Genomic DNA, 16,645 nt, shown 5'->3' on the forward strand with positions numbered 1-16,645 from the left:
ACCTTCAGTAGAGCTCAGAGCCGGCTGCGGCAGGCGGGAAGCTTGGCTTCCTCCATCACTGGAGCAACCAAGCCTCCTGCTCGCTCCAGCTCCGTGGCCACGGCCAGCTGAAAGCAGGTATCTGGGGTTTATTTATCTTCTATAATTGAAACTTTGTTGCCTTCAGTGGAGCTCAGAGCCGGCCACGGCAGGTGTGAAGCTTGGCTTCCTCCATCAGTGGGGCAACCAAGCCTCCTGCTTGCTCCAGCTCCATGGCTGCCGGCCGCCATCTTGGCTGGGTTAATTTGCATATAGTCTCTCTGATTGGCTGGTGGGTGTGGCTTAAGGCATAGCGAAGGTACAGTCCATTTGCATGTTTGTCTTTTATTAGATTAGATAGCTAAGATCTGGAAACAGCCCAAGTGTCCATCAATAGATGAGTAAATAAAAAAGCTGTGGTATATTTATACAATGGAATACTACTCAGGCTTATAAAAGAAGGAAATTTTGCCTTTTGTGACACCAGGGATGGACCTGGAGATTTTTATGCTAAGCGAAATAAGCCAGTCAGAGAAAGACAAATAACATATGATCTCACTTATATGTGGACTCTAATGAACAAAATAAACTGGGTCCTTCAAAAAATAGAAACAGAGGCATGGATACATCGAACAGGCTGACAACTGTCAGAGGGAAAGTGGATTGGGGGGCTGGATGAAAAAAGGTGAAGGGATTAAGCAAATATCCTATATAATAAAAGCCTAATACGCTACGTGTCTGGTCATCTGGTCATCTGTTCAACCAATCAAAGCGTAATATGCTAATGATATGCTAAGGCCTGAAACTGGCTCTCTGACATCCCCCGAGGGGCACTGGATTTGCCAGAGGGCTCAACTGCTGGCTATGACGTACACTGACCACCAGGGGGCAGACAGTCGACCAGTCGCTATGATGTGCACTGACCACCAGGGAGCAGACACTCCAACCGGTAGGTTAGCTTGCTGCTGGGGTCCAGCAGATCGGGACTGAGACAGGCAGGACACGCCCTGGAACCCTCCTGTGGTCCCTCCCCGGCTGGCCAACCTCCTGCGTCCCTCCCTGGCCCTGATCATGCACCAGTGGGGTCCCTCGGCCTGGCCTGCACCCTCTCGCATATCCGGTGCCCCTTGGGGGATGTTGGAAAGCCAGTTTCAGCTCAATCCCACAGGCCAGGCTGTGGGACCCCACTGGTGCATGAAGTCGTGCACTGGGCCTCTAGTATGTATGTATATATATACATACACACACACAGAGACAACAGTGTGCTGATAGCCAGAGGGGAAAGGGGGTAGGGGGTAAGTGGAGGTGGGCAAAGGGGGGATAAATGGGGATAGAAAGAGACTTTACTTTGAGTGATAGGTGCACGATGCAGTGTGCAGATAATGTTTTGTTGAGTTGTATACTTGAAACCTGTATGGTTTTGTGAACCAATGTCACCTCAATAAATTCAATTTTTAAAAAAACAAATGTTCTCTGAAGATTTGTATGGCCACCCTGCTCATCATTAGGGACTAGGAACCTGTTACCCAGGAAGAAGCCCCATGGAGCCGTGGCCTCAGAAATGTACCCCTCAGAGCACTGAGGTTTGGCTTGTCAGAGGGCACAAGTTAAAAACAGAAGGCTGACAAAAGTTACCGGCTCATCTGCATTGGCATGCTTTTGTTTTTACCTCCCCACTGCCTGGGAGCATCTCTCAGGGAGGAATCAGGTCAATTGCACCACACATACAGCTGTTCTGATGAGAAAAGTTTTATATGGACACCACCACCTGAACAACAGCACCATAAATAAGGAGGGAAGCGCAGGCTCATCCAAAAAAGCTGCTACAAGTAGCAAGCAGGGAACCATTCAAGCAGTGGTATCAAATACCAAAACCATATTTGCAAGTCTAATTTGGAACTTAGCCCTTTATAAGTGCAGGAGGAAGTTAGGGGAGAAACCACTCGTGAAATTTAAACACACACACACACACACACACACACACACAGAGAAAAACACCCACCTTTTCACATTTCTTTTGTCCATTTCCCCCACAAGGAACAAATCAAAGGAAAAGCACAGGCTCTTTTGCTGAAGTCCTCATATTTATTATGGACTTAGAGAAGCCCCAAATGGGGCTTGGATTTAAGGAGGCAGACTTCACATTCCTTGGCCCCACTCACCCCTGTCAAGTTACCCAGGGAATGCTGGGACACAGGTAGGAAAATCCAGAAGAGGCAAGGATAAATATGGCTCACTTAACTTAAACATAATACACAAGGGCATCAGCTGCTCCACATACATTTACATCTGGGTCCTTCACTAGATTCTCAATAGACTTCTCACCTGCACCACCAGAGCTCAAGCAAGCTGTGAGACATACAGGAAACCGGTATTTTGATCTAGCGTGCGCTGGGTCAGTCACTTCATTCAAGACAGACACACGTTCCAGCCCCAAGCAAGTCCTCGGGTACCCACGGCTGTTTGCTTTGTGGAGTGGAAGGTTGGGCTTTGCCCCTCCAGAGTTTTCTCCTTGCTGATACTGCCACTGAGCTCCCCACTGTTCGCTCTGGACTCAAAACAGCTGCTCCACGCAAGCGTGTGTGTGTGTGTGTGTGTGTGTGTGTGTGTGTGTGTGTGTGTGTGTCTACCTGTCTATCTGTGTCTGTCTGTCTGTCTACTTGTAATTTATTGTTCCGCTGCCGCTGGCTCGTCCCCAGCCACTGGCTTCTCCATCTGTGACTCTGGAGGAATCAGATACTGGACCTCCTCTGTACTGATGGCCACCTTATCTGGCTGGAGCCACCTCTTGAAATGTTCCAAGGTGCTAGAAAAGAGCAAGAGAAAAGGGTGACTGCATCAGACCTGGATGGTTAATTACTTAATGATTATCTCAGTTACTCAAGCACTGCCTTCCCACCCACAACCAATTTCTTCCTACAATTGTTTTTCACTGCTAACGTGGGGAGAAGACGATACTCCTCTGACAGCTGTGCGTCCTGGCAGCTCCCAGGCATAATTTACCCCCTGGTGGGCCTTTGGCTGTAAGCAGCATCGGAACCCCTTGGAATGCAGAGCCTCTGAGGCTTGATGAGAACAGCTGGAGAGCTAATGCCTCAGTCCTGTCTTTTTGTTTCCCCTCAAAAGAGGAGAGAAACTGTCAAGAGGAGAAAACACTCAAATAAATACCAAATTATCAGTGAGGCAAAAACCTGAGCGTCTTGGAATGTCAGACCTGAAATAGTCTGAGACTCAATGATGCTTAGCTGCACTGAGAGCAATTTTGCTTGTTTGTGGGCTTTTTGTTTGTTTAGTTCACCCTCCAACAAGTCCCCAGGATGGAAACACTTGAACAGCAATGTCCCCATAAAGGAATGGCCACCAAGCCAGAAGGCCCTTTTTGGTTTGGATATGTGGGGAAGGGAGGAGTGGTCTCCCCCCCACCTTCCTTAAGTACACAGGATTCTCACTCTACAGCCATCAGACATTCACAGTAAAATATAAATGACCAGAAATAATGTTAACCACATTCTATGCTCTTCAACAGCACAAAGTCTTAAGCCAAGAAATAAAGCCATAACCAGCAGATTTAAGACATCTGTCAGGGGTGGGGATTCGTGTTGTGCACAGTTGGATTGCTCAGCCATGACTCCCTTGCCAAAAGCATGAAGAGGGTGGCCTTCCTGGCCATCATGTAGGCGAAGAACCACACAATCCCCTACAAAATGGCCTCTGTTTAAAACATAAACTTTGAAGTTTGAAAACAAATGCATATATACTGTGCTCTGAACAATGACAGAAGCTTTCCCACCGATGTAGGCTTGGGGGAACAACAGCCCAGCTCAGGGGACTCAGATGCTGCACAGGCATTTAATCTTCACCTACCACACTTTTCAGAGAATTATTTCAATTATTTCTTTTTTAAAATATATTTTTATTGATTTCAGAGAGGAAGGGAGAGGAAGAGAGAGCTAGAAACATCAATAATGCGAGAATCATTGATTGGTCACCTCCTGCATGCCCCCCTATTGGGGATTAAGCCCGCAAACCAGGCATGTGCCCTGACCAGGAATCGAACCGTGACCTCCTGGTCAACCCTCAACCACTGAGCCATGCCAGCCGGGCTCAATTATTTCTATAGAGAAGGGAAAAACACATTACTTTAGCTATTGATAAATACACAGAAATGTTAACGAGCCTTGGTGCTGATCTGATTTCAAAGAAAAAGAATTCTTAGTTGAGAATTAGGCAGGAGAAAGTTTTATCTTTTCTTCTTAGAGCTGGAAAGGAAGGAGATATTCAAGGGGAGAGAAAACACCAAATTATTAGTGAGTCAGGAATCTGTGTATTTTCAAGTCTTTTGTATTTGGGGCAGTTTAAAGCTCAATTGGATTGAGCCTTTAGATACAGAAAAGAGCAAAATTTGTATTATTGTTCTGAACCTGAGAAGGTAGCTGGCCTGACCTTAGATGCCACACCGATTTCTGAAGGATCTCGGGGAATGCTGATTTGATATTTAAGATAATGTAAGTGAAGCTACTTTGCAAATTAAAAAATAAAACGTATGAAGTTTTATCACATATTGCCCACAATTTCAGCAGCAATATCTTCATCTGACACAATGGGACTCTCAAAATCAATGTTGAAAGATATGTTGTATATTTAGATTAAGTCATATTCCCCTCAAGACCTTTTGTTAAAATTGAGGTTGTTATTCCCCTCACTGATCTTATTTTGAATAAGTTGTTACTGAACTTTAAAATTCTGTTAGCACCCTGGCCGGTGTGGCTCCGTTGGTTGGACGTCATCCCATGTACCAAGGGTCGCTGGTTCAATTCCTGGTCAAGGGCACATGCCCCAGTTGTGGGCTCAATCACAGTAAGGGGGCATGCAGGATGCAGCTGATCCATACTGTGCTCTCACATCCATCAATGCTTCTCTCTCCCTCTCTTTCCCTCTTTCTCTAAAAATCAATAAACTAGTCTTTAAAAATAAATAAATAAAAAAGATTCTGTTAGGAAGAATAATATTAATAATAGCTAACATTTACATAGCACTTACCATGTATCAGGCACTGTCCTAAGAACTTTACACACAGTAACTCATTAAACCTTCACCATAACCTTATGAGGTTTCCTGTGCTTCACAGAGGAGGAAACTGAGGCACACACAGTTTACTCACCCAAGAACATACCACCACTAAGTGGCAGAGCCATTTTCCCGGTGTCACGCATTCCCTGCCTTGCGGCAGAATGCTCTTCCTCCTTTTGCATCGGGCCCACCTGCAGGTACTGTTCAAGTCCTGCCTCCTCCCTTGGCACAAACACCAGAGCCCAAAGGGAGCTCAATGGTCTCTCAACTCCTACAGCATGTCCTGTCGCTTCTTCTCACCTGCCTCTTCTCTCATGCCGCCTCATATTATTTATACCTATGTGTCATCTCTACACAACTAGTTACAAGGACAAAAAAAGAGGGTGTTAAACTTCCTTACATCTCCCCTCCACCAGGACACCAGGCACAGTGCCTTCACTCAGTAGATGCTTAAGAAAATCATTCATTTAGTCTACACACATTTGAGCGGCTACAAAATGACAGAAACTCTGTAAGGCAACAGAGATTCGGAGGTAAGAAGACATAGTTCCAGTTGTTGACTGATTACTACTTTCTCAAGTGCTTTATGTACTTGCACTTAAAAATGCAGACAATGGCCCTGGCCAGGTGGCTCAGTTGGTTGGAGCATCATCCTCTACACCAAAATGGTTGCGGGTTTGATTCCAGATCAGGGCACATACCTAGGGTGCGGGTTTAATTCCTAGTTGGGGCATGTATGGGAGGCAACTGATTGAGTGTTTCTCTCTCTCTCTCTTCCTTCCTCTCTCTCCGAGAATCAATAAAAAATATATCCTAGGGTGAGGTTAAAAAAATTTTTTTTTTTAAAAAAAGGCGGCAATGGTTTATCCTCAACTACATCCAATCTGTGATCAACATGTGGCTGGAGTATTTGCCTTTTAGCAAAAATACCCTTTCTCAAAAATCTGCTGCTGTACTAAGAGCAAATAGAGCAAATTGACAAAGGATGATTTTAACTCAGAAACGCTGATGTTGATATCAACTAATATCTCAACTCAGATGTCACTCTCCCTGAATTCTTTAGAGAAAAAGAAATGCCCACAGTAAAACAGACTATCACCTAGAACTGGCCTGGGAATCAATTACCTCTCATCAGAATCAAGTCCATCCACGAAGAACTCTGATGCTAACTTTTCCTGGAGGAACCGGTCCCAGCATTCCTTCTTGGCTTGGGCCAGGGTTCGAAGCATGTCCTTAGAAGTCACTTCCTGATTTAAACCTTTGATTCTTCTCAGTTTATTCTCTAAAGAGAGAAGAAATGGAGCTTAACAAGGAAGGTGATATGAAATGAAACTAAATTTTAATTGCAAATGCCAACTTCAAAAATTCTCTGACTGATGAGTACATCCACACTCTCTACAAAAAAAAAAACAAAAACCCCTAATTTTTTAAGGAGGGCAGCTAAAGAGAAATGTACAATTTTCCTTTTCCTGCACAATGTTTTCACTCTACATTGCACCAAATAAATGTTTAACCCCAGAAAAGGGAAAGCCATACGTTCTCATAATAAATTGATGGCATGTTTTCTTTGAAGTCACAGAAGCCCAGCAGGTATCTCTCTATGGAATGCTTGTTTTCCCTGGCTTGACATGTGTATACTATCATCTTTTTTTAACTCCTTGAAAACAGTCTCTCTGAGGAGTAAATGGTTTTTCTTTTTATTACAGTGACATAAAGTGGTTGCCAAACCTCATGAGAAAGACTTAGAGAAAATGATGAGAGATCCAATGGTTCATTAGACATTAAAATTGACTTGATAAGAACTCAATAAGAGACTTGTAAGATTTCTATGTGTGATTAAATTCTTGATTAAAGAGAAGGAATCTCCCAACATTTTTTAAAGTTGCTCAACTTTGGGCCTGGATGTTGGAGCCTAATAAAAACAAACATCTTGTAATCTCTTTGAGAGTGGTCCATATGGCTTCCTGATGATAGATGTTTAATTACTCTTATTTGCATTTTAAGTGTAACTGTTGAGAACAGATATCCCCTTTTGAAGAATACAAGAGAGGGTATCACCATGTACCTTCTGCCTTTGTTTAGTCTTGCCTTCAACTATAATAAATGGGTAAATGATAGCTTTTGGGGATGGTGAACATCAAGCCCAGAACCAATGGAAACTTTATGATTTACAATCCTGTTTTCATTTCTAAACTAGAGGCCCGATGCACGAAAATTCATGCAAGAATAGGCCTTCCTTCCCCCGGCTGCCAGCACCGGCTTCCCTCCGGCACCTGGGACCCGGGCTTCCCTCCTCCAGCCGCAGGCAGGCACCCGGGACCTGGGCTGGCTTCCCTCCGGCCCTGGCTTCGTCAGGAAGGACATCCAGAATGACGTCCTGAAGGACATATGGTCTAATTAGCATATTACCCTTTTATTATTATAGATAAGCCACATCAGCTAGCATCCACTGATTAAAACAATAAGTACCTTCTGTTGATGCAAGTTATCTCCAAGCACTCACCCATGTAGAACACCTGTAAAATATTTGAGGAATTTTTTTCTCCTTGAGGATATGAAAAGAATTATGTATATCTCATGTTGAACTGACTAAAGACTAAGGTTTTAATTGGTGATCTTAGTGAATTATCTTTGATATAGTTTATTTGGCAATAAAAACAATCTTTATATTGTCTGTCCTTGGCTGTCAAGGTGGAAGGTGCTCTTTTGGGCTGGAAAAGGTCTTCCCCTCTCTGAGTGTGCTGAGTCCATGATCAGGTGTGACCTAAGTTGGGCAGGCAGAAGCAGGTGCCATTACATACTCCAAACCTGCCTGCCATTGTCTCCCAAACTCTGCCATAGGAGCCAGAAATGGTTCTTATTTTCCTCAGAGAAGGAAATTTTAATCATTATCTTATCTGATTTTAGAAAATATCAAGGGAATTTTAACTTTCTGAACCAATCAAAATTATCACTGAACCCATGAAAGCTTCTTTTATTTTGTCATAAAATATGGATATTTTATTCCAGCTCTGGGAAATAAAAAACACATCCTTCCATACACCATTCTAATTTAGCTGACATTAATTACAAAAAGCTAAAGCATATATACCTGTGTATATGTATAAGTATTTATATATACACATACATGTTTCTTCAAATTTTAGTCTCATAAATGTTCACATATTCACTCTATTTTTTGTTGTTTTTATAAACACCCTTGAAAATCATCAAATGCATCCTAATACTACTGCCTCTTCACTAATCATTTAATAGTATTTGAATTGTATTTGCTGTGTGTGTTTTAAACATTTATGTGATTGGCCAAACTATCCATTAGAAGATCTAAAGGATAAACTTGCTTTAAGTTGTACTCTGTGTGTCACAGTTACTTATTACATGATCTTTTTCGTCATTATTTGGAACTTCACACATCCGTAGTTCCCTATTAGACTAGTTCAGCTTCTACTGCTGTACATATCTACACCTTCTAGAGGGAACTGCTTGTGACCCATGATCCATGTCAGGCATGAACTGTGTAGCACCTGAGGTGAATTCTGATTTGGTCTTCGTTTCAGAGCTGAGTTCTGTTGGCAAAGAAACGGAATGTTTCAAGTCGTGAGTTGTTTTTGCGGGTATTTCTATTTCAGTAGAGCTTCCTAGCTTTGTTTTTTCTTTAGGTTCAGGAAGTGATTCTTTTTTGGTGTTTTTGTTTGTTTGTTTTCCATAATGATTTACCTGCTTCACAAATTTTCTGGCTTGTACCATATGCCTTTTTTCTAGTTACCTTTGCAATTGTTACAGACTGAACTGGATAATAAACAGTTGCTCCTAAAGTGGCCCGTCCCAGTGGAGAACCAATTTTCTTAAATCTAGAACCTTTTCTTGCTGAAACCAAGCCTGCCAATCCTGAAACTAATTAGTCCAGTTTTCAGAAGAAAATTCCGTGGTGGATTCTTCAAGATAAACATATGCCTCTTTTCCAAATTGTACTGTATCCATTATCCCATTTTCCACAAGGACATAAACACCCTTGCACCAGCCAATATAAGAACCAGCTGCAGTGTGGATGGAGCCAAAGCCCACTTGTAAATTACCAGGCTGCTCTTGAACATATTTAGACTGGAGAGGTGGTTTCACTAGCTCCTTTTTGGATTCCTCTTCTCTGGCTGCATGCACACATATAAATGCAAACATCAGACTTGCAGGTATAGTTGTCAGCTTTTCCATCCTAACAGCCACCATGTCTGTAACCCATGAAAGTTTCTTATAACCCTTGGGCACAGAGCACCAACAAGCCAAAGGATCTGGTTTTTTAGTTTTCTCAGAATGTTGCTTCTTCTCCTTATCATCATTAAACAGATGTTCTGACTACCACAAAACAGAACTGCCAACCTCCTCAGCCATGGTCATAGCCTATCTTTGGTGGCTTCCTGAGAATCTCACATTACACCCTCATCTTTCTCATTATCCATCATTCCACCTGTTTTTCTCATATCTTTTCCTCCAGTACACAGTTATCAAAATTCCTTTTGTTTTTCCAAGATATTTCTCAGCAATTATGTAAACTCTACTCTGACTCTTCTTTCTATCCTTTCTTAAAAGCTTCTTCTTCCTAAATTGCCTTTCCTTCCTTAAACAATTATTCCTAGGTTTGGTTTTGTGACACGTAGATGGGTCTCATGAATGTTTAATAGTAAGAATATACTACAATTTTAAAGCATGGCCATTACTGCCCTCGACTGATATTTCTCTTTCCCCTAGCCCAGAACAATCTGAATCTCTTTCTTGTATATTTAGTATATTTCTAAATACTTGTATATTTATTGTATATTTCTAAATACTTACACTTAAGGCCATAAGACAGGACAGTGAAGATGTGTTCAGGAAATATTAAAAAAATAAAATAGCTAACAAGAGGCAGAATGAATTTTATGTCAATATGCTCCCATTCCAACAATCAATCTATCTACTATAACAGTTTTTCAAACTGTAGCATCATAAATCCACATGTAGCTCTAGGCCATGACCTTTTCTTTTAGGATAGCATAAGATTTGATATTTTTGAGTTGTCTGAATATATGAGCCACCAATAGTAGGCAAGAAATAAAGCAGAATTTATTTTTTAAAATATATATTTTTTTATTGATTTCAGAGATAAAGGAAGAGGGAGAAAGAGAAACATGGATGATGAGAGATCAATAGGCTGCCTCCTGCATGCCCCCTACTGGGGATCAAGCCTGCAACCAGGTATGTGCCCTTGACTGGAATTGAATCTGGGACCCTTCAGTCCCCAGGCCGACGCTCTATCCACTGAGCCAAACCAGCTACGGCATAAAGCAGAATTTAGATATAACAGAGGTAAGAGATTGCAAAGATCATTTTAATCCCTATGTACAAGGAAAATGGGGTCCTTCCCACAACCAACCTGAAACAACCCCTATACTTACTTACACCTGACAGATACATGTGGTGAGGACAAAAAAAAATTTTTTTAAGAACAGAAAACCACCCTGGCTGATCTGGCTCAATGGTTAGACTGTCCGCCTGTGCTCTGAAGGGTTTTGACTGGATTCCCAGTCAAGGGCATATACCTGGGTTGCAGGTTGGAGCCCCAGGCCCAGTTGGAGCCTGTGTGGAAGGCAACCAATTGATGTGTCTCTCACATCAATGTTTCTCTCCTGATCTCTCCCTCCCTTCCACTCTCTCTAAAAATCAATGGAAAAAATATCCTTGGGTGAGAATTTTAAAAAAGAACAGAAAACCAGGTTTAATGTAAAGGAACTTCAACAAGCACCTTTAAAACCATCAGTTTATGATTTTTTTTAAAAAGTCATCTAACTTACCTAAAGATGCTAAATACACTTCTGAATCCTGCAAGGGAGCCCAAGGCTTTATAGCTGGCTCAGTAGCAAAGTCCGGGGCCTCTCTCTGGCCTGTGCTTGCAGGATAAGAATCCATAAAGGAGTCTGAGAAGGCATTTTTGGCACCATCGTCTTGGTCAGGATTTGGCAGACAGGAACAGATTTCAGCCCAAAGATCCGGGCCAGATTTTGTAGCTGTAGAGTCAATGCTTTCAAACATTTTCATTTGGAATTTGAGCTGAAAAAACAGAAGCTCAAGTGAGCAAGAACTGGCTTTTAAGAATACAATATAAGTATGTAGTATTCAGATATATGTTTATCCATTGAAGGTAATAGGCTTTTAAGAACTTTAACAAACCTAAAAATGTCTTCTATTAGGTTTCTGTGTTAGAGATAAAAAGATGACAAAAAGGTAATTGGGTTCTTCTTTTGGCTCTGCACTCAAGTTGTTTTCACAATGAAGCTTGTCTTCAAAAATGGAATTTCTATGCCCTACCCGTGGTCGGCAAACTGCAGCTTGCGAGCCACATGCGGCTCTTTGGCCCCTTGAGTGTGGCTCTTCCTAAGCCTTAGAAGTACCCTAATTAAGTTAATAACAATGTTCCTACCTATATAGTTTAAGTTTAAAAAATTTGGCTCTCAAAAGAAATTTCAATCGTTGTACTGTTGATATTTGGCTCTGTTGACTAATGAGTTTGCCAACCACTGCCCTAGCTGGATAAGTGTCAGCCTGCAGACTGACGGATCCCAGGTTCGATTCCTGTCAAGGGCATGTATCTTGGTTGCGGGCACATCCCCAGTGGGGGGTGTGCAGGAGGCAGCTGATTGATGTTTCTCTCTCTTCAATGTTTCTAACTCTCTATCTCTCTCCCTTCCTCTCTGTAAAAAAATCAATAAAATATATTTTAAAAAATTGAATTTCTACAAGCCAGATACAAAAGGATAAATATTGGATGATGCCACTTATGTAAGGTGCCTAGTGCAGTCAAATTCATAGAGACAGAAAACCGAACAGTGGTTGCCAGGGGTTTTTGGAATGGGGGAATGGAAGTTATTGTTTAATGGGTACCGAGTTCCAGTTTGGGAAGTTCTATAGATGGGTGGTGGTGATAGTTGCATAACAATGTGAATGCCACTGAACTATATATCTAGAAATGGTTAAAATGGCAAATTTTACTTTTGTATGTTTTAAAACACACACACACACACACACACACACACACACACACACCACAGGTGGCATGCACATTTCATGACATTTCCAGTGAAGACAATCAGCTTGCACTTTTCTCCAAAAAGCTCCCAGATTCAACAATTCTGTCCTCAGCTAATTAAATTCCATTTTCAATAAGGCACTAAAGGTCTTGCACAGTTCCATATGCACAAGGATAATAAAAGTGCTGCTTGGTGAAAAGTGTCTCTCAGAGAGCACTGTCATATGCAGAGGCCCATTTGCTCATTAGAGGCAGAAGTTGGGCTTGTGTTCTTATTTCAATGGAAACACTAATAGACATTTTCATCATTGTGCAGATGAAGAATCTGTAGGATCTGAGGATCAGAAGGGTAATTACTGATATATGGTGAATCCTGGATTGGAAACCAGACCGGTGCCGCTCCAAAATCCGTATTTTTACCAGATATCATTCTGCCTGATTGGGAATAGTATACTGAAAGTGGCCCTAGCAGAGGTAGGTCCTGGAGGCTTTCATAACTATCTAGTCTTACAGGATGGGCCTTTGAGACTAGGAAGGCTGCCAACAGAAAGGTCTGACTAATTCCAACTCTAGGAGAGCCCAACCAGCGCAAGGGCTCAGAAGTAAACGGGACAGGTACGTCACGGCAGCCCTGAATGAACTAATGCCAGGGGGCGCAATGAACCCCCACCCCCAGTGGTTCTCAACCTTCTGGCCCTTTAAATACAGTTCCTCATGTTGTGACACAAGCATAAAATTATTTTCGTTGCTACTTCATAACTGTAATGTTGCTACTGTTATGAATCGTAATGTAAATATCTGATATGCAGGATGGTCTTAGGCGACCCCTGTGAAAGGATCGTTCGACCGCCAAAGGGGTCGCAACCCACAGGTTGAGAACCGCTGGCAAACCCACCCAAACAAACATTGCCTCACCCCGGAGCCCGGTCCCCCTCCCCTCCTAGGAAGTCCCGGACAGCGCAGGGAACTTGGGTGTCCAGACGGGCCTCCGTCACTCCGGCCTCCAGGACGGGCTGGGCGGGATGAGTCAGGCTCCGAGGCCTCCCTGCGGCGTTCCAGGATGGGGCCGGCACCGCGGATACAAATGCTGGGCCCCCCGCCCCTCCTCACCTACCGCAACTGCCTGCCGGGCAGCCCGCAAACCCTCCACTCCGCTGCGTCTCCGGCAGCCGGAAGAAATGGTGGGCGGAGTCTCCGAGTGACGGATCCAGGAAACCCTCCAACCACCGCCGACCTGGCGATGTTCTGTGCGTGGATAGGTCGAGTGGATAAGGAAGTGAGGAGCTGAGTGCAAGGAAGCGGGGGGGGGGGGGGGGGGGGGGCGGAGCCCGTTGTTGCCGGGAAACGGCGGAGCCGCGTACCCCGGCCCCGGCTTTCCCCGGACTTCATTGATTCCGCCTTTTCCTGGTGTTCCAGCCGCGCGGGCGGCGTCCTCCCCCATCCCCTGCTTGGACGAGGAAGCCCGGTTTCCAAGGCCCAAGACTTGGCGTGGTTCCCCGAGCAAGTTCACCTCTTCAGCAATTGCCTGGGCCGGTGTTCGTCTCCAAAATTTTCAGCCCTTCGCTACCCAAGTTAGAGCACTTTGGGGCTTTAAAGGGGTAGGAGGAGACTTCGTCCCTTACAGGAGACCCTTGTCCCATTCATGTGATGAAGCTTTTCCTCATTCATTTAGTCAATAGCCGAATTCCTGCTGTGTTCTAAGCACTGTCTAAAGCGGGAATTCAAGGCAGATAGACTCGGTATGGGTCCCGGAGGTCTTCACAGCTTAGTGTAAGAGGGTGCGTCATGGGGCAGACAACTTTACAAATAACAGCAAATAGTTATAGAGGATAGAACAGAAGTGTAGCCAGAGTACATAAAGGAGAGAATGGTCTTGGGAGGTGTGTGTCAGAAACTATTTTTAAAAGGAAGTGACCTTTGGTATCTGAGGGATTATCAGTAGGCTGAGCTGCAACTCTTCCTCGCCCCTAAAACCCCAATTTCCAGAGCTGGTTACTCCTGAAAGAACGTGCGGAAAGACATTAGCCAACCATTAGTAGAAGTAACTTGGCTTATGATAGAGTGTCTAGATGTGTCCAAAGTAAATTAATGTGGCTATGGTGTTAATAATCACCAATATGTGAAAGGAAACTACAAGGTCCTCCGTTGCTCACATTTATAACCATTCTTAGAATGTGCAAAGAGAAGGAAGTGGAAAGCAAGGAGGTTACAAAAAAAGGAACTTAGAGCAGGCAAGATTTTGACAGCTTATCTACAGGGAATGAATGGGGGAGTGGAATCTCCCACGGAAGGATCCTGAGGCCTCCAACTACCATCCTATGTAACAGGAGGCTGGCAGCATCTGACTCGCAGAATGAGGCAGTCTCATAGGCTTATGGATGCTTCATCAAACCACTCCATGGCCAGTATGGACATTTTAATTATGTTAATTCTACCAATAGATGATCATGGCCTATTCTTCCACTTGTTTATATCTTCCTTCTATCTCTTTTTTCAGCGTTCTGTAATTTTCCCAAGTACTGGTCTTTTATCTCCTTGGTTAAGTTTATTCCTAAGTATCTTACTTTTTTTTTTTGTTACAATGGTAAATGGGATTGTTTTTTTAAAATTTTATTTCTGAGAGTTCATTATTGGTGAATAAAAATACCATTGATATCTGAGTGTTAATTTTGTATCCTGCTACACTGTTGAATTCATTTACTAAATCTAGTTTTTTGGTGGGATCTTTAGGACTTTCTATGTACAGTATCATGTCATCTGCGAATAATGACTGTTTTACATCCTCCTTTCCAATTTGGATGTCTTTTATTTTTTCTTCTTGTCTGATTGCTATAGCTAGGACTTCCAATATTATGTTGAATAAAAGTGGTGAAACTCTGTCTTGTTTCTGTTCTTAGGGGAAATGGTTTTAGTTTTTGCCCATTGAGTATGATTAAAATGACCTGCTAGAATGGCCATCGATATATCAACAAACAAGTGCTAGCAAGGATGTGGAGAAAAAGGAACCCTACTACATTTTTTTCAACGTTCTGCTGGTGGGAATGGAAAACAGGCAGAGTTTCCAAAAAACATTAAAAATGGAACTGCCATTTTACCCAGTGATCCCACTTCTAGGAATATATCTAAGAAGCCTGAAATACCAACCAGAAAGAAAATACCTACCCCTATTTCATAGCACCATTATTTACAATAGCTAAGATCTGGAAACAGCCTAAGTGCCCATCAATAAAAAAGCTGTGGTACACTTACCCAATGGAATACTATACAGCTGTAAAAAAGAGGGATTTCAGATGGACCTGGAGAGAATTATGCTGAGTGAAATAAGCCAGTCGGAGTAAGACATATATTACAATGACCTCACTTATATGTGGAATCGAATGAATAAAACAAACTGACAAACAAAATACACATAGATCCAGAGACATGAAAGCATGCACCAGGCCGACGAATCTCAGAGGGAAAAAGGTAGGGGGAGGAAGACATTAACTGAAGAACTTACATGCATATATGCATAACTCATGGACACAGACAATAGTGGGATGAAGGCCTGGGGAGGGGGCGGGAGTGGGGAGGAAGGGGTCAATGGGAGGGAAACAGGGGACATATATAATACTTTCAGCAATAAAGATAAAGAAGAAAAAAAAACTACTCCATGGTCTCTCGACTCACTTATGTCCTTTTTTCTGATTTCCTGCTCACCAAACAAACTTGGCTATTTACAATAGCTAAGATATGGAAGCAATCTAAGTGTTTACCCATAGGTGAGTGGATAACGAAGATGTGGTATATAAATACAATAACACCACACTGCCACTGCAGCTGGCACTGCTGACTGGGAACTGGGCACAAGAACCTCCCCCGCTGCGAGCCCCCGAACCAGATGCCTCCAATTCTATCTTGTCAGACACGATGCTTGCTTCCTCTGCTGTGTGCCTCGGGTGCCAAAGGCTTTGCCTGCCGGATAGAGCCCAGAGGATACACCAATGTGCAAGATGCAAGGGACGCTGGGAAGAGCTCCATTCTTTGAAAGCATACAACACAATGCTTAAATATTCCTAGCATATTCGGAATTCAGCGCTCCGTTTTGTTTTAAAGTCTGTTTGTTTTCACTATGTTCCTTTCAGGAGCTTTTCCATACCCAAGGAACTTTGAGTATATCTACATGAATTCAATGCTTTTGGTGAATCTTCCTCTCAACTCGCCACGCCAGTCATTCAACTCACTTCCTCCCTTCGCTGTCCCCGCCTCGCACTGGGCCTCGTTGATTGGCTGGTGCTGAGTGACGTCTTCAGGTCGCGACCCAGCAGTGGCGCCCTCGTGGTTATGAGACTGGGCGGCTGCTGGTGGCTCCGGGTTCTCGTGCCGGGGAGTTTGAGCCTCCCGTGCCGCAGCCTTGCCAGGACTTGGGGTGGCCGCGGAGGCCGGATGGCGGACATGCTCTCCACCGGGGCGGAGGCGGCGAGCGAGCTGAGGGCTCCGGCTCAGCTAAACGGAAACGCG

At 43.4% G+C, this 16,645-nt stretch overlaps 1 protein-coding gene and 1 pseudogene across 2 annotated transcripts; both read right to left on the minus strand.

The window, feature by feature from the left end:
- Positions 1 to 2,083: 2,083 nt before the first annotated feature.
- LOC102254237 (chromosome unknown open reading frame, human C15orf57) lies at positions 2,084 to 13,367 on the minus strand. Of its 2 annotated transcripts, none has more exons than XM_005860247.2 (4): positions 13,260 to 13,367; positions 10,914 to 11,169; positions 6,214 to 6,370; positions 2,084 to 2,824 (listed from the first exon to the last, which is right to left on the minus strand). In XM_005860247.2, exons 2-4 carry the CDS (start codon positions 11,155 to 11,157, stop codon positions 2,686 to 2,688), a joined length of 540 nt encoding a protein of 179 aa, XP_005860309.1. In that variant the 5' UTR covers positions 11,158 to 11,169; positions 13,260 to 13,367; the 3' UTR covers positions 2,084 to 2,685. The 2 variants fall into 2 exon arrangements, with proteins under 2 accessions (XP_005860309.1, XP_005860307.1); XM_005860245.2 differs by having other exon boundaries at positions 13,256 to 13,329.
- On the minus strand, positions 6,284 to 9,482 carry LOC102253940 (annotated as a pseudogene).
- Positions 13,368 to 16,645: the final 3,278 nt, after the last annotated feature.

This window comes from Myotis brandtii, unplaced genomic scaffold (genome assembly GCF_000412655.1).
Source record: "Myotis brandtii unplaced genomic scaffold, ASM41265v1 scaffold133, whole genome shotgun sequence".
NCBI lineage: Eukaryota > Metazoa > Chordata > Mammalia > Chiroptera > Vespertilionidae > Myotis > Myotis brandtii.

Coding starts and splice junctions, on each gene's coding strand:
- LOC102254237 (XM_005860247.2), bottom strand. CDS start 11,157: ATGAAAATGTTTGAAAGCATTGACTCTACAGCTACAAAATCTGGCCCG. Junction 6,371..10,913: donor AGTGTATTTAGCATCTTTAG/GTAAGTTAGATG, acceptor TTCTCTCTTTAG/AGAATAAACTGAGAAGAATC. Junction 2,825..6,213: donor GGACTTGATTCTGATGAGAG/GTAATTGATTCC, acceptor GCTCTTTTCTAG/CACCTTGGAACATTTCAAGA.